The sequence below is a fragment of the Drosophila teissieri genome, unplaced genomic scaffold (assembly GCF_016746235.2).
Source record: "Drosophila teissieri strain GT53w unplaced genomic scaffold, Prin_Dtei_1.1 Segkk124_quiver_pilon_scaf, whole genome shotgun sequence".
Classification (NCBI taxonomy): domain Eukaryota; kingdom Metazoa; phylum Arthropoda; class Insecta; order Diptera; family Drosophilidae; genus Drosophila; species Drosophila teissieri.
In genome coordinates this window covers 166,605-192,066 of record NW_025224990.1, presented here as the reverse complement: position 1 = coordinate 192,066, position 25,462 = coordinate 166,605, and the positions used below count along the sequence as shown (strand labels likewise).

General features: G+C 41.5%; 1 protein-coding gene across 1 annotated transcript; it reads left to right on the top strand.

Moving 5' to 3' along the window:
* The first annotated feature begins 1,068 nt into the window (after positions 1-1,068).
* On the top strand, positions 1,069-1,935 carry LOC122625552. Its single transcript, XM_043805643.1, has one exon. The coding sequence runs from the start codon at positions 1,069-1,071 to the stop codon at positions 1,933-1,935; it is 867 nt and encodes a 288-aa protein (XP_043661578.1).
* The last annotated feature ends 23,527 nt before the right edge of the window (positions 1,936-25,462 follow it).

Sequence of the window (25,462 nt, the reverse complement as noted above, 5' to 3'; positions counted from 1 at the left end):
CTTTGAAAAAACATACATTTATCGATTCGTAGCTCTAATTTGTTTTTAACTAATCGCTAAAATACTTCTTTGAATATAGCTTGGTGATCTTCTATATTCTTTGTCGCTATCATTATGTCATCGAGATAAACTATCACTTTCTTTTCCCTAATCATGTCGTCAAATACTTTGTTGTTCCTTTGAACCTTTGAAAAACAGACGTAGCATTTGTCAGCCCAAAAGGCATTCTTGTGAACTCATACTGTTCTAGTGGCGTGGTAAATGATGTATACTTTATCGATTCTTCGTCCATATAAACATGGAAGTATCCATTTTTCAGGTCTAACTTCGAGAACACAACTTTGTTTGCTAGTGTATCTAATAAATCATCAATTAATGGCATCGGGTATCTAACTTTCGCCGTGATCTTATTTAGTTTCCTATAATCTATGCACATCCGAATGCCACCCAATTTCTTTTTTACTAGTACAATTGGCGAACAATACTCAGACTCACTTTGTCGTATAATACCATCTTTTATATAATCATCAAGGATTCCTTGTAATTTTTCTTTCTCTACATATGGCAGGCGCCTTGGCGAAATACTAAACGGCTTGTCTTCATTTCACATTTTATATTTGGTTCACTCGGTCTTTTTGGTTTAATATAATATTATTCAATAACATTTATAAATTCGCATCTTTGTTTAAAAATATCTTGTGAACCTATCTCATATACCTTTTCATTATCATTGTAATCAATTAATAATAGTTGTTTTTCAAACTTATTTTGTTCGTCTGCGTTTGGGTCATCATGACTTTTAAATTCTTTATTATACCCGTTACTCGTAGAGTAAAAGGGTGTGGCGCCCAGACTAAAACCCAGTCTGGCAACACGGCGTAAACAAGTACTAACGCCAAGACCTTTCCTGGATGACGATATCTTCTGATATCGTCAGACTGGCCTCTCTGGACTTCAACCCTGCCGCGCAACAAGCTTACGGCATCAAGTTAACATTATATTGTATTTCGAATTAAATAAAGCAGTAACTACATAAGTTACTATATTGGTGACCCCGCAATAAACAAAATGAATACCGGAGATTGTTCGCCTGCACCGCCAACTTCGCCTGACGCTGGTGAAATTCAATGCGGCAACAGCGCAGGCACCGTTATTCCTGTCGTCGAGTCGGTTGGCGCCATCAAGCTACCGCCTTTTTGGAAGCAAAATGCGCGGTTATGGTTTGTGCAGATCGAAGCGCAATTTCAATGCAGCCGCATTTCTTCAGATAACACGCGCTACTACCATCTAATCAGTGCTTTGGATGCTGATATAATGACTGAAGTATCTGATGTTCTGGCGCAACCCTCGGAAGTCAACAAATACGAGCACCTGAAGGAGATTATCATGAAGCGCTTTACGGAATCACCGGACAGACAGTTGCAGCGCGCTTTGCTGGAGCTTGACCTTGGGGACAAGAAGCCCTCGCAGCTCCTTCGGCAAATGACAACTCTTGCTGACGGTCGCGCGTCTGCAGACGCCTTGCGAGTCCGCTGGCTCTCTCAGCTACCGCAGCACGTACAACGGAGTTTGAAGCTCCTACGCTCAGCAACTTTGGAAGCGCAAGCTGCACTCGCTGACGATCTCATGGAAGAGGAATCGGGTTCTTTTGTCATGGCTGCTGGGCCCTCCTCGGCACAATTCAGAGGCAACACCCGCGAATACCCGCCGGCAGCTGGCACAAGTGTCGTGGACGACTTGAAACGCGACATCGCTGCCATCAAGGCCTCTTTAACTCGTCTCCAGAACATGCAGCCCTCCAGCCATTCTTGCCCAGCCGATCGCAACGAGCAGCAACTCCGAGCACCACGTGTCTGCTTTTATCATGCCAAATTCGGACCAAATGCACGAAAATGCTCCTCGCCCTGTGCCTGGGTGGCACAGCAGGGAAACTAAAGAAGCTGTCATCTGTTCAGGCGACTGGTGACAGCAAATCTCCAAGCACTCGCCTCTCAAAGGAGTACCGACTTCACATAATCGATCGTAATACCAACATAAAATTCCTTATTGATTCCGGATCAGTCATCTCACTCATACCTGTTTCGATAATCAAGGGAATGCATCGTCGCAAAGACGACTTCAAACTCTTCGCGGCCAACACGTCTATAATTGATACATACGGCACGCTAAATCTAACTTTTGGTCTCAACCTACAGCGTAAGTTCACCTGGTCGTTCGTCGTTGCGAACGTCCAATCAGCAATCATCGGAGCAGATTTCCTCACGCACCACGGCCTCATCCTCGACCTCAAGGGTAAACGCCTTATGGATCCCTCAAAAGCTGTTTCGACCAAAGGAGAAGTTGCAGAAGCAAAACTTTACAACGTTTCTACAATCAACGTGCAAAGTTCCAGTGGAATAGATCGCCCGTACTCCAATCTTCTTAGTCGCTTTGTGCAGATCACTCGTCCTAATGCGCCTTTAGCAACCCGCATTCATAATGAGGTTGCGCATTACATTCAAACAACTGGCCCACCTGTTTTCGACAAGCCAAGAAGGCTGACAGGCGAAAAATTAAAAGCGGCACGCCGGGACTTCGATCTCTTACTCCAGCAAGGAGTGATTCGTCCCTCCAGCAGCCAATGGGCCAGTCCTATTCATTTGGTCCCCAAGAAGAGCAGCGAATGGCGCACTACTGGTGATTATCGTAAACTTAATGCTTCCACTATTCCAGATCGCTACCCGATTCCCCATGGGGAAGACATTCTTCAACGTCTGCATGGATGCTCGGTTTTCTCCACAATCGATTTGGAGCGTGCCTACCACCAGATCCCAGTCGCGCCAGATGATATTCCAAAAACAGCTGTCACTACACCGTTCGGCCTTTTCGAATTCGTCGGCATGCCACCTGGACTGCGCAATGCAGCGCAAACCTTCCAGCGCCACATGGACAACCTGCTTCGAGGCATTCCATTCGTAGGATGCTATATGGACGACATCATCGTGTTCTCCACAACGCATGAGGAGCATTTGAAGCACCTCCAGACAATCTTTGAGATTTTGCAGAGGAACCACCTGCAAATTAACCCTCAAAAGTGCCAATTTGGTAAAAGTGAGGTCATTTTCTTAGGGTTCCAAGTCAATGCGAGCGGATTCAAGCCCCCTGTTGAGCGCACGCAAGCAATCAACAGTATTCCCAAGCCTCAAACTATCATTGAATTGCGCCGGTTTTTGGGAATGGTCAACTACTACCGACACCTCATCCCACACGCAGCTCAGGCTCAAATCCCGCTCACAGACTACCTAAAAGGCGCAACCAAAAATGACAAGCGCGAAATAGCCTGGACCGGCCCTGCGGAAGATGCATTCCAGGTCTGCAAGCAAGGAATTTTACGTGCCGTGTGCTCTTCGTTCCTTTCCCCATCGGCTCACCTCGCCCTTAAAACGGACGCCTCCGATACAGCGATCGGCGCTGCTCTCGAACAACTAGTCGGCAAAGTTTGGCGTCCCATTGGGTTTTTCTCGCGGAAACTGTCTCCGGCAGAGCAAGGCTACAGCACGTATGATCGCGAGCTCCTGGCTATTTTCGCTGGTATCATCCATTTCAAGCACATTCTAGAGGGTCGTCCATTCATCATCCAAACCGACCATAAGCCACTACAATACGCCTTCAGGCAGAAAGCAAGCAAAGCATTGCCTCGACAACTCCGCCAATTGGATTTTATCTCTCAATTCTCAACGGAGATAGTGTACAATCCCGGGGAAAACAACGCAGTGGCAGACGCCCTCTCACGCATCAATACCATAAGCATGCCGTCTAGCTTCAGTGCTCAAGCGATATTCGAGGCCCAACAAACCGACGATGAAATGGCTGAGCTTCCTCAAACAACGTCCCTTGTTCTACAAATTAGGAACCTCGACAACCTAGACATCTGGTGTGACATCTCGAATGGACGCGAACGGCCATATTTACCCAAAAGTCTGAGACGCCAAGCTTTTGATGCAGTACATGGATTGGCGCATCCCAGCGGCCGTACAACTGCAAAGTTACTTAAGCAGCAGTTTGTCTGGCCAGGAATTAACCGTGATGCCACCCTCTGGTCCCGACAATGCGTTCCTTGCCAGCGGGGCAAAATCCATCGCCACACACGCAGCCCGGTGGAGAAGATCGATGTTCCTGACAATCGTTTCGAGCACATTCACGTCGATCTGATTGAGCTTCCCACTATCCGTAACTTACGCTACTGTCTTACCATCATCGACCGCTTCAGCAGATGGCCTGCAGCTATTCCACTATCCAACATCACCGCGGAGACTGTCGCGAAAGCTCTGTATACACAGTGGATCTGCATGTTTGGCTGTCCACTCACTATAACAACGGACCAGGGAACTCAATTCGAATCCTCATTGTTTGCTGAGCTGGGTAAACTAATTGGAGCCGAAAGGATACGTACAACTGCGTATCACCCTCAGTCAAACGGCATCGTGGAGAGATGGCACCGTACCCTCAAGGCCGCCCTGATGTGTAAATCTCACATAGCATGGCCGGATCTCCTGCCTACAGTTCTGTTGGGGCTGCGCTCGGCATTTAAGGCGGACCTCCAGTCATCGCCAGCCGAAATGCTTTTTGGCACCACTATTCGTATCCCCAACGAATTTTTTGAGTCGCACACTCCAACCGCCTTCAGCAAGGATCACCGACTCACCGAGCAACTACGTCAACATATCTCGAGCCGCCTTACACGGGACCTCATCGGGTAACACGCCGGGTTGATGACAAGTTCTACGTCATCAGCATTCATGGACAAGAGAAGGCCATATCAGTCGACCTCCTCAAGCCTGCCTTCATAGCTGAATCTGACGCTAGCGAAGACCACCACGAGGATCCACCGCCTGACCAACAGATTTCGCAGCCACCTACGCCACCGAGCCCTGCACCTGCAGCTCCAGAATTTATACCGTTACCTTCACCACCTGGCGAAGTCACTGGAGGGGGAGTAGATGTGGCGCCCAGACTAAAACCCAGTCTGGCAACACGGCGTAAACAAGTACTAACGCCAAGACCTTTCCTGGATGACGATATCTTCTGATATCGTCAGACTGGCCTCTCTGGACTTCAACCCTGCCGCGCAACAAGCTTACGGCATCAAGTTAACATTATATTGTATTTCGAATTAAATAAAGAAGTAACTATATAAGTTACTATAAGGGTATACTAGATTCGTTGAAAAGTATGTAACAGGCAGAAAGAAGCGTTTCCGACCACATAAAGTATATATATTCTTGATCAGGATCAATAGCCGAGTCGATTTGGCCATGTCCGTCTGTCCGTCCGTCTGTCTGTCTGTCCGTCTGTCTGTCCGTCCGTATGAACGTCGAGATCTCAGGAACTATAAAAGCTAGAAAGTTAAGAATAAGCATACAAACTCCAGAGACATAGACGCAGCGCAAGTTTGTCGATTCATGTTGCCACGCCCACTCTAACGCCCACAAACCGCCCAAAGCTGCCACGCCCAAGCTTTTGAAAAATGTTTTGATATTTTTTCATTTTTATATTAGTCTAGTAAATTTCTATCGATTTGTCAAAAAACTTTTTGCCACGCCCACTCTAACGCCCACAAACCGCCAAAAACTGTCAGTGTTGAAGACTCTCCTGCGCACTTTCACCATATGAGTAACGGGTATCAGATAGTCGGGGAACTCGACTATAGCGTTCTCTCTTGTTTTTATTTTGATTTTCTTCAACTATCGAATCTTTTTTTATTTCAGATATTTTTTCGTGTTCATCTTCAATTACAATTTTGGCCTTTACTCTTGCTAAAAAATCCCTTCCCAATAACATAGCATATCCCATAGATTCATCATCCACGACTTAAAGTAACATATGAGTATCATTATTTGAGAATTTAACTGAACATTTTACGCTTCCATGTATTTGTAATTTACTTAAATTTAATCCAACGTAACTTAAAGAGGCAGTCTTTTCCAATTTTATTTGACTTGGTATAAAACGATTTTTAATAATACTTATCGGGCTGCCTGAATCTATGAGACATTCTATGAAAATGGGGTTCAGCATCTTATTCTTTGTACAAAATGTTAATTCAATATAACTTACATAATCGTTGTCCCCGCCCTTCGACTTCTTGTATTGGTTGCACTCCTTGCCTTGTTTCCGCCATCGTATACCTTAACGATCTCCTTTAAAATTTCGAAATAAATGCTTGAGTCTATGTCGTTACTTCGTTGTTGTTTATTTTTTAACTGGTCGATCTCATATTGCAGCTTCAATATTTTCAACTCATTTTCCAGTCTTTGAATATCGCTGCCTTGCATAGTTACATTGCTGCGCATCATTTGGTTTCCAAAACATTGTTGCGGCTCCTTGCTGCCAGCCATTTGCATCTCAGGATCATTGTTGCTAGCCATCGGGATCGCGAATCATTTGTTGGACTCATTGTTGCTGGCGCTCACCATCTGCCTCTCAGAACATAGCTCGATCTCATTTTCGTTGTTAACATTAATTTCACAAGATCCCGTTACTTTTCTCGAACCTTCTGTTTCTTGCATTCCTTTTTATGTATGTGCAAAGTCGCCGTCATCGTGTCGCCGTCGTTGTCGATACTTCTTGCTTCTGTCTATTTTACCGGTTTGTTCTGTGGCGTTGATTTTTTTCATTGCTGTTTTATTTTTTTTATGCGCGCACCACTCAAATTTAATATTTTCTAGTCGGGGAACTGGACTATAGCGTTCTCTTTTGTTTTTCTTTTGAAATGATCACTTGGGATTTAGTGTGCGCTCTGTGACAGTTCAGCGACGACTGACTCTTCATTTATTCAGCAAGTGTGTGTGTACTGTTTATATTCGCGACTCTTATAATTAGGTTCTTACATTCTAATATTGCAATGTGACTAATACTACTATGCTTATATACAATTACTACTACTACTACTACATCTTTTACTTATAATTTGCTTCTCTCAATTCTTAAAAAAAAAAATTAACTTATAAAAACAAGAGAGAACGCTATAGTCGAGTTCCCCGACTATCTGATACCAGTTACTCAGCTATTCGAAGTGCGAAGGAGAGTCTTCAACACTGGGCGTGGCAGTTTTAAGCGGTTTGTGGGCGTTTGAGTGGGCGTGGCACAAGGTTTTTGGCAAATCGATAGAAATTTACAAGATTAATACAAAAATGAAAAAATATCAAAACATTTTTCAAAAGTGTGGGTCTGTATGCTTAATCTCAACTTTCTAGCTTTTGTAGTTCCTGAGATCTCGACGTTTATACGGACAGACGGACATGGCCAGATCGACTCAGTTACTGATCCTGATCAAGAATATATATTTTTTATTTGGTCGGAAACGCTTCCTTCTGCCTGTTACATACTTTTCCACGAATCTAGTAATGATTGACAGTCGCCCAAAAAAATTCGCAATGCCAGAAAAACTTTTATAAAAATTCAACAAATAAGATAATTCAAAGGCCGATTAAACTAATTCTTTGTTTGTTTCTTCTTTTTCTCATTTGCTAATGTTAATGCTATTTCTGTTTTTTCTTTTTGCTATATTTTTAACCCTTTAAATGTTAATTAATTGGTAATGTGTAACTGTGTGGATGTATATGTAAAGTAACATGTAAGTTTGTGCATCCCTATTTATGTATGTTGCATTTCGTATAAATTCTTTAATTATAGTTGTTTTGCAGTTGCACTGGTATTTATAACCTTCATACATGTAAGACGGGGTATTGGGACTTCTCAACAAAAGCAGTACTCGAGTAGATTTAAGAAGAGATGCAGAAAAAGTATTAAGCAGGAAAAGCGACAGCAGAGCAGCAGCAGAGCGACAGAAGAGAGCAGTAGAAACAGCAGAACGACAGAAGAGAGAAGCGACAGCAGAGAGCAGCAGCAGAGCGAGAGAAGGGGATTCGGAGAGTAGAAGTCAGCAGATACGGACGTCAGAGAACGAGTTAAGAAAGCAGAAAAAACCAAAGCAGCAAACTTAAACTAAACTTGTAACATTCATCGTTAATAATAATACTGATATTTAAATACCTATAATAATAAAAACCAAAGTTGAGTAAATCTCATCTTATATTTGGGGGCTCGTCCTAACCTGAAAATTGCAAGTGACGCCGTCCCGAAAAGTCTCAACGCCGTTCTAAGAAGTCTCAACGCTGCCCCGAGAAGTCTCAAAAGACGAAGAAGAAGAGTTTGACAGACGCCGGTTAGCAACGGGGAATGCGTGTGAGTGAGAAGGAAATTAAGCAAGAGCCGTCGCGGATTCCAATTTCAAAAGGAAAACAGCCATATTACACAAGGTCAGTGGCTGCAGCAGGCAAAAAGATTAAAATGAGTACGCCGTTGGAAAGCGATTGCGAAATAAGTGGAAATGAAAATACGAAAGAAATGAAAATCGTGCAGAATCTTGTCGCAACAAGCGGAGAGCAAGGTGGGAATGCAAGAAACAACATGCAGAATCATGTCGGGACAAGTGGAGAGCAACGTGGCGCAGCTGGTTTAATCGAAAGCAGCTCGATCGACGAAAATACAAGAACGCTGAAAGATTTAGTGCAGCTTCTTGCTAATAAGATTGGAGCGGAGGAGCGAAACAACGGTTGCTCGATTACGGCAGAAAGCTTTGCGAAGATCATTCCAGAGTTTGACGGAGAGTCCATGCCGGTTAAAAATTGGTTTGAAAATTTTGAGATGAATGCGGCAGCCTACGATCTGAACATTAAGCAGATGTATGTTCAGGCTCGCGCCAAAATGACGAACACAGCGAAGTTGTTTTAGGACTCTACGTATGTACACCAATACTCAGAGATGCGTATGCTGATGGAGACAGAGTTCAGTCGACAATATGTGTGCAACGCGGATGTACACGAGCAGCTCCGCGACCGCAAGAAACGCAAGCAGAAATCTTTTCACGAATACCTACTACAGATGAAAAAGATCGCTTCACTTGGCAACATTGATGCACGTTCAGTTATCCGCTATGTTGTTGACGGCTTGAACATGAGAAGTGATTTCAGATACTCTCTCTACAGTTGCAAGTCTTACAAAGAACTACAGGAGCAGTATGAGGTGTTCGATCGTGTGGTCGAGAAGCCATTTAATCCTAACGAGGGAAAGTGGACGTCGAGCCAGAAAAAGCAGCACGAGGGACAGCACGACAGGAAGAGTCACTGCTTTAACTGCGGATCATTAGATCATCATCGTAAGGACTGCAAGTCTGCTGTAAAATGCTTCAGTTGCAACAAAGAGGGTCACATGTCAAGAGATTGCCCTGGGTCAGCTGCTGGCGTCCAAGTCGTACGCAGCTCAAGTCGCATGAAAAATGTCACTGTCAACAATGTGGCAGTGGAGTGTCTGGTAGATACGGGAGCCGATGTATCTATACTGCGCAAGTATATCTTTAACAAGATACCAAATGTTACCCTGGAGAGGTGTGCGTCGAAGCTTCATGGGCTGGGAAGGAAGATTACGTGCACAGTTGGCTACTTTTTGGCGGAGGTTGCGGTGGACAAGGAGATGACTAGACACAAGTTCGTCGTAGTGGAGGATGAAGACCGCTGCTCGGTTTTGATTTTGTATCGAAGTTTGACTTTTCGCTGTCGGCCGACGGATACAAGTTTTCTTCCCCGCTGGGGGAGAAAGCTTGTGAGGAACCAAATCAGATGAGTATTTACAACATAATAAATTCAGATGATGAAATAGATGTTCCTCCGGTGTCGCTGCTGATCAATAACTACAAGGCGGTGGATTCGGTAGCCGAAGTTCCAGTGAGGCTAAGAATCGTTCCGGATGGTGAAATCATCCCATTTCGTCAATCCCCAAGTAGATTTGCGATTGCCGAAGAGAATGACGTGGAAAAGCAGATCAACGAATGGTTAGATGCTGGAATCATTCGCCCATCTACATCTAACTTTGCTAGCCGTCTTGTACTGCTATCCGAGCTGACGGTGGACCTGGCCGAGGAGCGATCTACGGCTCACATAGCCACCGAGCGGCTGGAGGTGGAAACCGCCGAACGCTTGAAGCAATTGGAGAAGAAGCTTTCCGATGCCTACGAAGAAGTTGAGGAGCAACGTCAGGTTGTGGGCCAATGGAAGCGCAAGGCGCAGAAGATGACCAACGAGATGAACGATCTGCGCATGCTGCTCGAGGAGCAAAATGCGCGCAACAATTTGCTCGAGAAGAAGCAGCGCAAGTTCGATGCCGAGTGCCAGTCCCTGCAGGACGCGTCGCGTCAGGAGCGGCAGGCCAAGGAGCAGGAGGAGGAGCTGGACGAGATGGCCGGTCAGATACAGCTGCTCGAGCAAGCCAAGCTTCGCCTGGAAATGACTCTGGAAACAATGCGCAAGGAAGCGCGCCGTGAGTCGCAGCAGCGCGACGAAGAGCTGGAAGAAGTGCGCGGTAACGGCTACAAGAAGATTAAGGCCCTTGAGTGTCAGCTGAAAACTGAGCACGAGGAGCGGACTCTGTTGCTGCGCGAGAAGCACGAGCTAGAGCGGCGCCTCTCCTCCATGGAGGATCGCGATCGTGTTGATCGCGACGCCGATGAAGCGCTCAACCAAAAACTGCGACGGGATCTTCGCAAATACAAGGCCCTGCTCAAGGACGCCCAGACACAGTTGGAGCGTCTTAACGCCGACACTCCTGGCGAGACGCTTATAAGACAACTGCGTAACCAACTGGAGGATGCGGAGTCTGCTCGTTCCCTGGCTATGAAAGCGCGACAAACAGCGGAAGCAGAACTTACTGAAGTACAGGCCATGTTCGAGGAGTCGCATCGAGCTAGGAGTGACGCGGAAGAGCGAGCCAATGCGGCACACAGAGATCGGGCTGAGCTTCAGGCCCAGATTGAGGAGAACGAAGAGGAGCTTGGCGAACTGATGAAGAAGTACAGTGCCACGGTAAAGCAACTGAGAAAGGATGCAAAGATCGAGATTCAACGCGCACAGGACTTTTATAAAAGGAATTTTGACCTTAAGCGGAAACCAGAAGTCGCATATAAAGTAGGAGACCTAGTCGCTATACGCCGGACACAATTTGTTGCGGGAAAGAAGTTGGCTGGAGAATATATGGGACCGTACGAAGTTTCAACTGTCAAGAGGAACGGCAGATACGAAGTTCGAAAGGCAGCAGATTTTGAAGGCCCATGTAAGACTTCCACAAGTTGTGATTACATGAAGTTGTGGAGGTATGTCCAGGACAATGAGGATGATTGGTCATCTGGGACAGATGAATAGTCAGGAATGGCCGAATGTAAGACGGGGTATTGGGACTTCTCAACAAAAGCACTCGAGTACTGCTTTTGTTGAGAAGTCCCAATAGATTTAAGAAGAGATGCAGAAAAAGTATTAAGCAGGAGAAGCGACAGCAGAGCAGCAGCAGAGCGACAGAAGAGAGCAGTAGAAACAGCAGAGCGACAGAAGAGAGCAGTAGAAACAGCAGAGCGACAGAAGAGAGAAGCGACAGCAGAGAGCAGCAGCAGAGCGAGAGAAGGGGATTCGGAGAGTAGAAGTCAGCAGATACGGACGTCAGAGAACGAGTTAAGAAAGCAGAAAAAACCAAAGCAGCAAACTTAAACTAAACTTGTAACATTCATCGTTAATAATAATACTGATATTTTAATACCTATAATAATAAAACCAAAGTTGAGTAAATCTCATCTTACATACATAATATATAGTTGTATATATGTTGATGTATATGGATGTAGATTATAGATGTTAGTACATATGTATGTAAAGGTTATATTTTTTGTTCTTCTCCCAGTTTTGGAAGGGCTAGTCAGCGAGGTTATGCGTTCGGTGTTCGCCAAGATTTTTTGCAAATCGATAGAAATGAACAAGACTAATAGAAAAGTGAAAAAATATCAAAAATATTTTTTAAAAGTGTGGGACGGGCAGCTTTGGCCGTTTGTGGGCGTTAGAGTGGGCGTGGCAAAAAGTTTTTTGGCAAATCGATAGAAATTTACAAGACATACAAAAATAAAAAAATATCGAAACATTTTTCAAAAGTGTGGGCGTGGCAGTTTTGGGCGGTTTGTGGGCGTTAGAGTGGGCGTGGCAACATGAATCGACAAACTTGCGCTGCGTCTAGGATCTGGAGTCTGTATGCCTAATCTCAACTTTCTAGCTTTTGTAGTTCCTGAGATCTCAGCGTTCATACGGACGGACAGACTTGGCCAGATCGACTCGGCTATTGATCCTGATCAATAATATATATGTACATATGTATACTTTATACTGTCGGAAACGCTTCCTTCTGCCTGCTACATACTTTTCAACAAATCTAGTATACGCTTTTACTCTACGAGTAACGGGTATACAAATATTACACAGCACTTTTCAAACTTTAACTTTACTCTTTTTGTCTTTTTACAAAGGTAAAAAAACTATTTTCGCAGACGTCTGATCGTTGCGACTGCCAAAAGAGAAAATAACTCTATGAGGAAGTAAGTGCCTCTCGAGCAGTGCAAAGCTACCATGCAACTCAAAGCTCTAATTGGAGATTTGCCGTGATTTGAGTCATCTGATAATGACTCCGAATTATCGAGGTAGTAACCGTTTTCGGATTGTGTTATTTTTTTGAGATAATTCAAATTCATAGTTCTTTAGAGTTAAGCAAATTTTTCAAAAAAATATTTTTGCTTTCTTTTTTTTTTTTTAATATAATTGGAAGAGCTGTACATTACCACATCACCACAAGCCAATTGTAAGTCGTTCAGGCCGGCAAATGGCTTGAAAAAAAGAAGCCCTGATTTTTCGTTGAAGTGTAACACTTTTTCATTGTTTGATATCTTGGGCATGAGAAGTACCAAGTTCTCGTCCCTGTAGGTCTTCTAAGATATAATAAGAACTCCCAAGCTGACTTTAACCATTGTGGATTTAATTTAACATTTATTTGTTTTGAAAAATTACTGTGAGAGAAATTAGGACGAAATACTTCCTGACCGACCTTGTTCTGAGATTGTATTTCCTTTCATGTTGATCTTAAGCTTTAGCAATTTTTGCCTTAATTTCTTTTCGGATCAAATTTAACTGATCTGTTCTGGCTAATATATTTTCAGATTCGCCTAGCAGCTGAAAATTCTTTTAAAGGTCGTAAAGTTTACCATAAGTTTCCATATCGAATCCGTATAAGCAAAATACGGAATACAACCAATGCACTGATGGTGAGCGTTTCGCAATGAACAACATATTGCTTGAATGTTCATATCCCATTCGGTGTGATTTTCCGAAAGAAAGGCTCTAATGGCTGCAATTAAGGATCTGTTAGCCCTTTTTGAGGCATTTGATTGGGGAGAATATATAGCCGAATAAGTATGCTTCACTTCCAATGAAGTCAACTAAGCATTGAAATCAGACGATTTAAATTGAACTCCATTGTCACTTATAATGCAGCATATGTCAAAAATATATGATCTTGCTGAAATTCTTTCATAGGGGTCGTATTAAATTATTTTAATGGGCACAGCCAATGAAATTTTGAAAGGCGATCAAACACTATGAGCAAACCAATATATTCCCGTTTGCTCCTCGGATAGGCACCTAAAATATCTACATATAAGCGTTCAAATGGCCTGCCAGATATGGGAGGCCTACCCATAGGAGGCTTTAAGGATTGATTTGGTGCCTTAGTGGATTTACACACATCACAAGTGCGAACATTCGAGCGCACCTGTGACACCATGCCTGGCCAATAAAAGTTACGCCGTATAAGCTCCAAAGTCTAAGCCATGCCACCATGGGCGGTCACTACCGGCTCGTGAGCCCGACGAATGACATTTTTTGTTAATCCTTTGGGTATCCATAACTCCCATGCCTGCTGCATACCTAAATCTGTGTCATCTTCATTTTTAGTTCGAATATATAAATATTTACCTAATACTTTTATATCTGGATATTTTTCTTCCGAAGTTTCTGAATCAAAACATGCAGAGTCGCAATCAATTTCTGGCTCAGTCCGCTCAATGGCTGACACCTCCTCTACGTGCATTTTTGAAAGGGCGTCTGGCACTATATTTTCGCTACCTCTCCTATGGCTTATAGAGAACCAATAGCTCTGCAAACGCATAGACCTACCTTTATGATTCGGCTGCCGCATAAGTCATAGTAAACTAGCATGGTCTGTCATGAGCTCAAATTCTTGGAGCTCCAAATAACACCTAAAATTTTCAATTGCCAACACAGCCGCCAAGCACTTACGTTCGGTATAACTGCCGTGTTTAATTTTTTGGACATGAATGCGACTGGGCGTTCAGCGTTGGCATAACACAGCACCCACCCCACAATCGCCTGCGTCGCAATGTACGAAGTGCCGATGTGATTACATTCTTCAAATTTTGGAAAGCAGTCTCCGCTGCGTCTGTCCATAAAAATGTCTTTTTAATTGATAGGACTTCGGTAATCGGGAAGACTAGTTCAGAGAAGTTAATGATGAATCTTTGATACCATCCAACCAGGCCTATAAAGCTTCTCACTTGTTTGATCAGCCTCAACTTTGTTAGGATCAGTCGCGCTACCACCATTTCCTATAATGTGTCCCAGATATTCAACTTATGTAACGCAAAAACGACTTTTAGCCACACTCATAGTCAAATTAGCCCTACGAAATTGTTTTGCTAACCTGATAAGAAGGGACATGTGTGTCAACGTGTGTTTTCTGACACTACACACACATCAACTAAAAACACATTTTTTCAAGTCTGCAGGGATCAATTCATCGACTTACCCGGACATGGTCTGTGGAGAATTACATAGACCAAACGGTATCTCTATTGATATAGTGGTATTGATATAGTGGCAGCCCTGGCACTGTAAAAGCTGTAATGGCTTTAGCCTCATCTGTGAGGGGTATTTGCTAGAATGCATTCTTTAGATCCAATTTGGTTATGATATTGGTCTTGGGAAGCCGAGAAAAAATGTCATCTATATTTGCGTCGTCCTCATCGGACAGCTCCAAGAACTCTTCGATGCCTCAATGACGCCTTCTGACAACATTCTGTCCACCTTTACGTAGATAAGTTTATCTACAGCAGGAGAAACTGGATAACACGCTGTTTTATTGGCTTATCGTCACCCACGTTAATATCATGGCTTAAAAGGCATGTTTTTCCCAATCCCTGTTCTTTATAGTTAGGAAATAAATTAATTACGCTCTCTAATCGCTTTTCTTGAGATGGAGAAAGTGGAAATTTTTTAGTATCAGTACTATCTACCATTGGATTAGAAGTATCAATGCTAGATATGACACCCGGTGCTAACTGAAAAATTCTCCAAAAATCTATCCCTAAGATGACACGCTTGTTTATTGATGGGATAACATAAAAATCGAGACGTTTTGTTAGCCCATTATAAGCTACATCCGTGCTAATAAAACCAGTTATTTGGTGGCTGCTTCCGTCAGCTGTTTTTACACGTGATGATATTTTTTTAAAACTTGGACAGGATGACCCATCTTGGGCAGCCAAGTCAGCTTCCAAACAACTTATATTGGCTCCTGAGTCTAATAAGCCAATTTCTATTAGACCTTAAAAGGTAATACTTAGCTTCTATTACCTCTATTCTATTACTTCTATTACCTTTAGTTCCAGACGACCATCTGTCTGGGTGTCTACAACCGAAGATACAAGCAGTTTAGGCGTGCATTTAATCCAATTACAGAAATTTTGCATACGAAGAGTGTTCCGTTTTGTAACACGCTCAGTGGTAGTTACTTCTGAAAATATTTTTCCTCTGATCTGGTTATAATGAGCTAATCTCTCATGATATGGTTTTATTTGACGTAGTAAAAGAATGTCCAAGTGTAGATTCAGAGATGCCTGTTTTAAAAAAGTACAGGCCTCTGCCGTGGGTAATCTGATTCTTCAGATTGTACTTTATTTGCGGATTCCAGTTTTGGGCCATTCGCCTGCCGTCGACGAATGAGCCCTTCTTGAAGTTTTCCGCTCCCTTAAGGCATGTTGGGTATTGAGGTTTATAGAAATCTTTTGCTCCGCAACCATAGCAAATGATTCTGCGAGGCATATGTCCCATGCGTGTCCACAGTTCCAGCAGAACATAGGTCGTTTGGAAAGTTGCAAAGCCTCTACAGATACAGACTCCGTCTCTGAGGCCGACTGTAAGGACTCTTCAGTCCCCACAGCAGCAACGGCTCTTTTAATCACCCTCGGTGAAATATTGCTGGATTGCTTAAAATTCGCATCTCCTAGCAGAATTTCACGTTTCTGAACCAGTTGTCGCAGATGAGCAACAGAATGAATTGAGATGTATAGTAATACTTGTCTTAGCTCTGGAATTAAATTTTTTTGTAGCTGCGGAACATCTAATCTAAGGATCTAATCACCTTTATGGTACTGGTATAAAACGATTTTTAATAATACTTATCGGGCTGCCTGAATGTATGAGACATTCTATGAAAATGGGGTTCAGCATCTTATTCTTTGTACAAAATGTTAATTCAATATAACTTACATAATCTTTGTCCCCGCCCTTCGACTTCTTGTATTGGTTGCACTCCTTGCCTTGTTCCGCCATTGTATACCTTAACGATCTCCTTTAAAATTTCGAAATTAATGCTTGAGTCTATGTCGTTACTTCGTTGTTGTTTATTTTTTAACTGGTCGATCTCATTTTGCAGCTACAATATTTTCAACTCATTTTCCAGTCTTTGAATATCGCTGCCTTGCATAGTTATATTGCTGCGCATCATTTGGTTTCCAAAACATTGTTGCGGCTCCTTGCTGCCAGCCATTTGCATCTCAGGATCATTGTTGCTAGCCATCGGGATCGCGAATCATTTGTTGGACTCATTGTTGCTGGCGCTCACCATCTGCCTCTCAGAACATTGCTCGATCTCATTTTCGTTGTTAACATTAATTTCACAAGATCCCGTTACTTTTCTCGAACCTTATGTTTCTTGCATTCCTTTGTATGTATGTGCAAAGTCGCCATCATCGTGTCGCCGTCGTTGTCGATACTTCTTGCTTCTGTCTATTTTACCGGTTTGTTCTGTGGCGTTGATTTTTTTCATTGCTGTTTTATTTTTTTTATGCGCGCACCACTCAAATTTAATATTTTCTAGTCGGGGAACTGGACTATAGCGTTCTCTCTTGTTTTTCTTTTGAAATGATAACTTGGGATTTAGTGTGCGCTCTGTAACAGTTCAGCGACGACTGACTCTTCATTTATTCAGCAAGTGTGTGTGTACTGTTTATATTCGCGACTCTTATAATTAGGTTCTTACATTCTAATATTGCAATGTGACTTATACTACTATGCTTATATACAATTACTACTACTACTACTACATCTTTTACTTATAATTTGCTTCTCTCAATTCTTAAAAAAAAAATTAACTTATAAAAACAAGAGAGAACGCTATAGTCGAGTTCCCCGACTATCTGATACCCGTTACTCAGCTATTCTAAGTGCGAAGGAGAGTCTTCAACACTGGCAGTTTTTGGCTGTTTGTGGGCGTGGAAAATTTTTTCGCAAATCGTTAGAAATTGACAAGTCTAATACAAAAAATGAAAAATATTTAAACATTTTTTAAAAGTGTGGGCGTGGCAGTTTTGGGCGGTTTGTGGGCGTTTGAGTGGGCGTGGCAAAAGGTTTTTGGCAAATCGATAGAAATTTACAAGATTAATACAAAAATGAAAAAATATCAAAACATTTTTTAAAAGTGTGGGCGTGGCAGTTTTGGGCGGTTTGTGGGCGTTAGAGTGGGTGTGGCAAAATGAATCAACAGATGTGCGCTGCGTCGATGTCTCTGGAGTCTGTATGCTTAATCTCAACTTTCTAGCTTTTGTAGTTCCTGAGATCTCGAAGTTATACGGACAAACGGACGGACAGACGGACATGGCCAGATCGACTCAGTTACTGATCCTGATCAAGAATATATATACTTTTTATGGTCGGAAACGCTTCCTTCTGCCTGTTACATACTTTTCCACGAATCTAGTAATGATTGACGTCGCCCAAAGAAATTTGCAATGCCAGAAAAACTTTTATAAAAATTCAACAAATAAAAAAATTCAAAGACCAATTAAACGAATTCTTTGTTTGTTTCTTCTTTTTCTCATTTGCTAATGTTAATGCTACTTCTGTTTTTTCTTTTTGCTATATTTTTAATCTTGTTAAATTTTAATTAATTGGTAATGTGTAACTGTGTGGATGTATATGTATAGTAACATGTAAGTTTGTGCATCCCTATTTATGTATGTTGCATTTCGTATAAATTCTTTAATTATAGTTGTTTTGCAGTTGCACTGGTATTTATAACCTTCATACCTTCATTCATATATGGATGTAGATTATAGATGTTAGTACATATTTATGTAAAGGTTATATTTTTTTTTCTTCTCCCAGTTTTGGAAGGGCTAGTCAGCGAGGTTATGCGTTCGGTGTTCGCCAAGATTGAAATGAACAAGACTAATAGAAAAGTGAAAAAATATCAAAAATATTTTTTTAAAGTGTGGGACGGCAGCTTTGGCCGTTTGTGGGCGTTAGAGTGGGCGTGGCAAAAAGTTTTTTGGCAAATCGATAGAAATTTACAAGACATACAAAAATAAAAAAATATCGGAACATTTTTCAAAAGTATGGGCGTGGCAGTTTTGTGCGGTTTGTGGGCGTTAGAGTGGGCGTGGCAACATGAATCGACAAACTTGCGCTGCGTCTAGGTCTCTGGAGTCTGTATGCCTAATCTCAACTTTCTAGCTTTGTAGTTCCTGAGATCTCAGCGTTAATACGGACGGACAGACATGGCCAGATCGACTCGGCTATTGATCCTGATCAAGAATATATATGTACATATGTATACTTTATACTGTCGGAAACGCTTCCTTCTGTCTGCTACATACTTTTCAACAAATCTAGTATACGCTTTTACTCTACGAGTAACGGGTATACAAATATTACACAGCACTTTTCAAACTTTAACTTTACTCTTTTTGTCTTTTTACAAAGGTAAAAAAACTATTTTCGCAGACGTCTGATCGTTGCGACTGCCAAAAGAGAAAATAACTCTATGAGTAAGTAAGTGTCTCTCGAGCAGTGCAAAGCTACCATGCAACTCAAAGCTCTAATTGGACATTTGCCGTGATTAGAGTCATCTGATAATGATTCCAAATTATCGAGGTAGTAACCGTTTTCGGATTGTGTTATTTTTTCTAGAAAATTCAAATTCATAGTTCTTTGGAGTTAAGCAAATTTTTAACAAAAATATTTTTGCTTTCTTTTTTTTTTTAATATAATTAGAAGAGCTGTACATTACCACATCACCACAAGCCATTTGTAAGTCGTTCAGGCCGGCAAATGGCTTGAAAAAAAGAAGCCCTGATTTTTCGTTGAAGTGTAACACTTTTTCATTGTTTGATATCTTGGGCATGAGAAGTACCAAGTTCTCATCCCTGTAGGTCTTCTAAGATATAATAAGAACTCCCAAGCTTTAACCATTGTGGATTTAATTTAACATTTATTTGTTTTGAAAAATTACTGTGAGAGAAATTAGGACGAAATACTTCCTGACCGACCTTGTTCTGAGATTGTATTTCCTTTCATGTTGATCTTAAGCTTTAGCAATGTTTGCCTTAATTTCTTTTCGTATCAAATTTAACTGATCTGTTCTGGCTAAAATATTTTCAGATTCGCCTAGCAGCTGAAAATTCTTTTAAAGGTCGTAAAGTTTACCATAAGTTGCCATATCGAATCCGTATAAGGCAAAATACGGAATACAACCAATGCACTGATGGTGAGCGTTTCGCAATGAACAACTTATTGCTTGAATGTTCAGATCCCATTCGGTGTGATTTTCCGAAAGAAAGGCTCTAATGGCTGCAATTAAGGATCTGTTAACCCTTTTTGAGGCATTTGATTGGGGAGAATATATAGCCGAATAAGTATGCTTCACTTCCAATGAAGTCAACTAAGCATTGAAATCAGACGATTTAAATTGAACTCCATTGTCACTTATAATGCAGCATATGTCAAAAATATATGATCTTACTGAAATTCTTTCATAGGGGCCGTATTAAATTATTTCAATGGGCACAGCCAATGAAATTTTGAAAGGCGATCAAACACTATGAGCAAACCAATATATTCCCGTTTGCTCCTCGGATAGGCACCTAAAATATCTACATATAAGCGTTCAAATGGCCTGCCAGATATGGGAGGCCTACCCATAGGAGGCTATAAGGATTGATTTGGTGCCTTAGTGGATTTACACACATCACAAGTGCGAACATACGAGCGCACCTGTGACACCATGCCTGGCCAATAAAAGTTACGCCGTATAAGCTCCAAAGTCTAAGCCATGCCACCATGGGCGGTCACTACCGGCTCGTGAGCCCGACGAATGACATTTTTTGTTAATCCTTCGGGTATCCATAACTTCCATGCCTGCTGCATACCTAAATCTGTGTCATCTTCATTTTTAGTTCGAATATACAAATATTTACCTAATACTTTTATATCTGGATATTTTTCTTCCGAAGTTTCTGATTTAACTAATTAATTTCTGGCTCAGTCCGCTCAATGGCTGACACCTCCTCTACGTGCATTTTTGAAAGGGCGTCAGGCAATATATTTTCGCTACCTCTCCTATGGCTTATAGAGAACCAATAGCTCTGCAAACGCATAGACCTACCTTTAAGATTCGGCTGCCGCATAAGTCATAGTAAACTAGCATGGTCTGTCATGAGCTCAAAACGAATTTTTACCACACTCATGGTCAAATTAGCCCTACGAAATTGTTTTGCTAACCTGATAAGACGGGACATGTGTGTCAACGTTTTCTGACACTACACACACATCAACTAAAAACACATTTTTTCAAGTCTGCAGGGATCAATTCATCGACTTACCCGGACATGGTCTGTGGAGAATTACATAGACCAAACGGTATCTCTATTGATATAGTGGTATTGATATAGTGGCAGCCCTGGCACTGTAAAAGCTGTAATGGCTTTAGCCTCATCTGTGAGGGGTATTTGCTAGAATGCATTCTTTAGATCCAATTTGGTTATGATATTGGTCTTGGGAAGCCGAGAAAAAATGTCATCTATATTTGCGTCGTCCTCATCGGACAGCTCCAAGAACTCTTCGATGCCTCAATGACGCCTTCTGACAACATTCTGTCCACCTTTACGTAGATAAGTTTATCTACAGCAGGAGAAACTGGATAACACGCTGTTTTATTGGCTTATCGTCACCCACGTTAATATCATGGCTTAAAAGGCATGTTTTTCCCAATCCCTGTTCTTTATAGTTAGGAAATAAATTAATTACGCTCTCTAATCGCTTTTCTTGAGATGAAGAAAGTGGAAATTTTTTAGTATCAGTACTATCTATCATTGGATTAGAAGTATCAATGCTAGATATGACACCCGGAGCTAACTGAAAAATTCTCCAAAAATCTATCCCCAAGATGACACGCTTGTTTATTGATGGGATAACATAAAAATCGAGACGTTTTGTTAGCCCATTATAAGCTACATCCGTGCTAATAAAACCAGTTATTTGGTGGCTGCTTCCGTCAGCTGTTTTTACACGTGATGATATTTTTTTAAAACTTGGACAGGATGACCCATCTTGGGCAGCCAAGTCAGCTTCCAAACAACTTATATTGGCTCCTGAGTCTAATAAGCCAATTTCTATTAGACCTTAAAAGGTAATACTTAGCTTCTATTACCTCTATTCTATTACTTCTATTACCTTTAGTTCCAGACGACCATCTGTCTGGGTGTCTACAACCGAAGATACAAGCAGTTTAGGCGTGCATTTAATCCAATTACAGAAATTTCGCATACGAAGAGTGTTCCGTTTTGTAACACGCTCAGTGGTAGTTACTTCTGAAAATATTTTTCCTCTGATCTGGTTATAATGAGCTAATCTCTCATGATATGGTTTTATTTGACGTAGTAAAAGAATGTCCAAGTGTAGATGTAGAGATGCCTGTTTTAAAAAAGTACAGGCCTCTGCCGTGGGTAATCTGATTCTTCAGATTGTACTTTATTTGCGGATTCCAGTTTTGGGCCATTCGCCTGCCGTCGACGAATGAAGTTTTCCGCTCCCTTAAGGCATGTTGGGTATTGAGGTTTATAGAAATCATTTGCTCCGCAACCATAGCAAATGATTCTGCGAGGCACATGTCCCATGCGTGTCCACAGTTCCAGCAGAACATAGGTCGTTTGGAAAGTTGCAAAGCCTCTACAGATACAGACTCCGTCTCTGAGGCCGACTGTAAGGACTCTTCAGTCCCCACAGCAGCAACGGCTCTTTTAATCACCCTCGGTGAAATATTGCTGGATTGCTTAAAATTCGCGTCTCCTAGCAGAATTTCACGTTTCTGAACCAGTTGTCGCAGATGACCAACAGAATGAATTGAGATGTATAGTAATACTTGTCTTAGCTCTGGAATTAAATTTTTTTGTAGCTGCGGAACATCTAATCTAAGGACAACATCATCTTTATGGTACTGATTTTTTAGTGCTGCACATAAATCTGCCCATACTACCTCAGGGTTCTCTTTACGGTATCCCCAATACCATTCTCTTGCTTTACTTGTCAAGAGAACATGTAAGTTTTTGCATACAATAGCAAAATCACCGTTTAGACTATCTATGGTGAATGCTCTTACTCTGTATAAAAACTCTTGAGATGTAGGACCATGAACTGTTTCGTCGTATTTTAATCCCCAACCCTGAATGATCTGGGTGACTTTCTCTGGACTCAACATTGTGTTCGAGCGCGTGTCACTCGTCCTTGCCGAAGCTGCACTAATGTGAGACAAACGCGGAGATGGAAGTTGCCGAGAAATATTAGGAGAATGTAAGCCGTTTGATAGGTTTAAGTTGTCAAATTTGGCTTGTATGATATGTTCGATCCTACTAAAAATCTGTCAAAATCGATTTCTCTAAAATGATATGCAGGCGATCGGAAATTCGCGGCTGATACCGAATATATATATTTCGACCTCCACCACCCCTAGGCTGTCGACCTTGGGTGGATCGTGAATTAATTTTTGGCTGAGTATCTTGGCGTTGTGACTCATATAAGTCAGCTGCCCCTTTCTTATCATCTACTTAATACTTGAGTGGGTGTGGCAACATGAATCAACAGATTTGCGCTGCGTCGATGTCTCTGGAGTCTGTATGCTTAATCTCAACTTTCTAGCTTTTGTAGTTCCTGAGATCTCGACGTTTATACGGACAGACGGACATGGCCAGATCGACTTAGCTACTGATCCTGATCAAGAATATATATACTTTATATGGTCGGAAACGCTTCCTTCTGCCTGTTACATACTTTTCAACGAATATGGTAATGATTGACAGTCGCCCAAAAAAATTTGCAATGCCAGAAAAACCTTTATAAAAATTCAACAAATAAGAAAATTCAAAGGCCAGTTAAACTAATTCTTTGTTTGTTTCTTCTTTTTCTCATTTGCTTATGTTAATGCTACTTCTGTTTTTTCTTTTTGCTATATTTTTAATCTTGTTAAATTTTAATTAATTGGTAATGTGTAACTGTGTGGATGTATATGTATAGTAACATGTAAGTTTGTGCATCCCTATTTATGTATGTTGCATTTCGTATAAATTCTTTAATTATAGTTGTTTTGCAGTTGCACTGGTATTTATAACCTTCATACATAATATATATAGCCCACTCTAACGCCCACAAACCGCCTAAAACTGCCACGTCCACACTTTTGAAAAATGTTTTCGATATTTTTTCATTTCTGTATTAGTCTTGTAAATTTCTATCGATTTGCCAAAAAACTTTTTGCCACGCCCACTCTAACGCCCACAAACCGCCCAAAACTGTCACGCCCACACTTTTGAAAAATGTTTTGATATTTTTTCATTTTTGTATTAGACTTGTAAATTTCTATCGATTTCCCAAAAAACTTTTTGCCACGCCCACTCTAACGCCTACAAGCCGCCAAAAACTGTCAGTGTTAGAGACTATCCTTCGCACTTCCATTATAGTTAGTGATAGTGAGTAACGGGTATCAGATAGTCGGGGAATTCGACTATAGCGTTCTTTCTTGTTTTCTTTTTAGAAAGGTAAAAAAACTATTTTCGCAGACGTCTGATCGTTGCGACTGCCAAAAGAGAAAATAACTCTATGAGTAAGTAAGTGCCTCTCGAGCAGTGCAAAGCTACCATGCAACTCAAAGCTCTAATTGGACATTTGCCGTGATTAGAGTCATCTGATAATGATTCCGAATTATCGAGGTAGTAACCGTTTTCGGATTGTGTTATTTTTTCTAGAAAATTCAAATTCATAGTTCTTTGGAGTTAAGCAAATTTTTCAAAAAAATATTTTTGCTTTCTGTTTTTTTTTTATATAATTAGAAGAGCTGTACATTACCACATCACCACAAGCCATTTGTAAGTCGTTCAGGCCGGCAAATGGCTTGAAAAAAAGAAGCCCTGATTTTTCGTTGAAGTGTAACATCCCTGTAGGTCTTCTAAGATATAATAAGAACTCCCAAGCTGACTTTAACCATTGTGGATTTAATTTAACACTTATTTGTTTTGAAAAATTACTGTGAGAGAAATTAGGACGAAATACTTCCTGACCGACCTTGTTCTGAGATTGTATTTCCTTTCATGTTGATCTTAAGCTTTAGCAATGTTTGCCTTAATTTCTTTTCGTATCAAATTTAACTGATCTGTTCTGGCTAATATATTTTCAGATTCGCCTAGCAGCTGAAAATTCTTTTAAAGGTCGTAAAGTTTACCATAAGTTGCCATATCGAATCCGTATAAGATTCGGCTGCCGCATAAGTCATAGTAAACTAGCATGGTCTGTCATGAGCTCAAAACGAATTTTTACCACACTCATAGTCAAATTAGCCCTAGGTAATTGTTTTGCTAACCTGATAAGAAGGGACATGTGTGTCAACGTTTTCTGAGACTACACACACATCAACCAAAAACACATTTTTTCAAGTCTGCAGGAATCAATTCATCGACTTACCCGGACATGGTCTGTGGAGAATTACATAGACCAAACGGTATCTCTGTAAATTGATATAGTGGCCGCCCTGGCACTGTAAAAGCTGTAATGGCTTTAGCCTCATCTGTGAGGGGTATTTGCTAGAATGCATTCTTTAGATCCAATTTGGTTATGATATTGGTCTTGGGAAGCCGAGAAAAAATGTCATCTATATTTGCGTCGTCCTCATCGGAGAGCTCCAAGAACTCTTCGATGCCTCAATGACGCCTTCTGAAAACATTCTGTCCACCTTTACGTAGATAAGTTTATCTACAGCAGGAGAAACTGGATAACACGCTGTTTTATTGGCTTATCGTCACCCACGTTAATATCATGGCTTAAAAGGCATGTTTTTCCCAATCCCTGTTCTTTATAGTTAGGAAATAAATTAATTACGCTCTCTAATCGCTTTTCTTGAGATGGAGAAAGTGGAAATTTTTTAGTATCAGTACTATCTACCA

Coding starts and splice junctions, on each gene's coding strand:
- LOC122625552 (XM_043805643.1), top strand. CDS start 1,069: ATGAATACCGGAGATTGTTCGCCTGCACCGCCAACTTCGCCTGACGCT.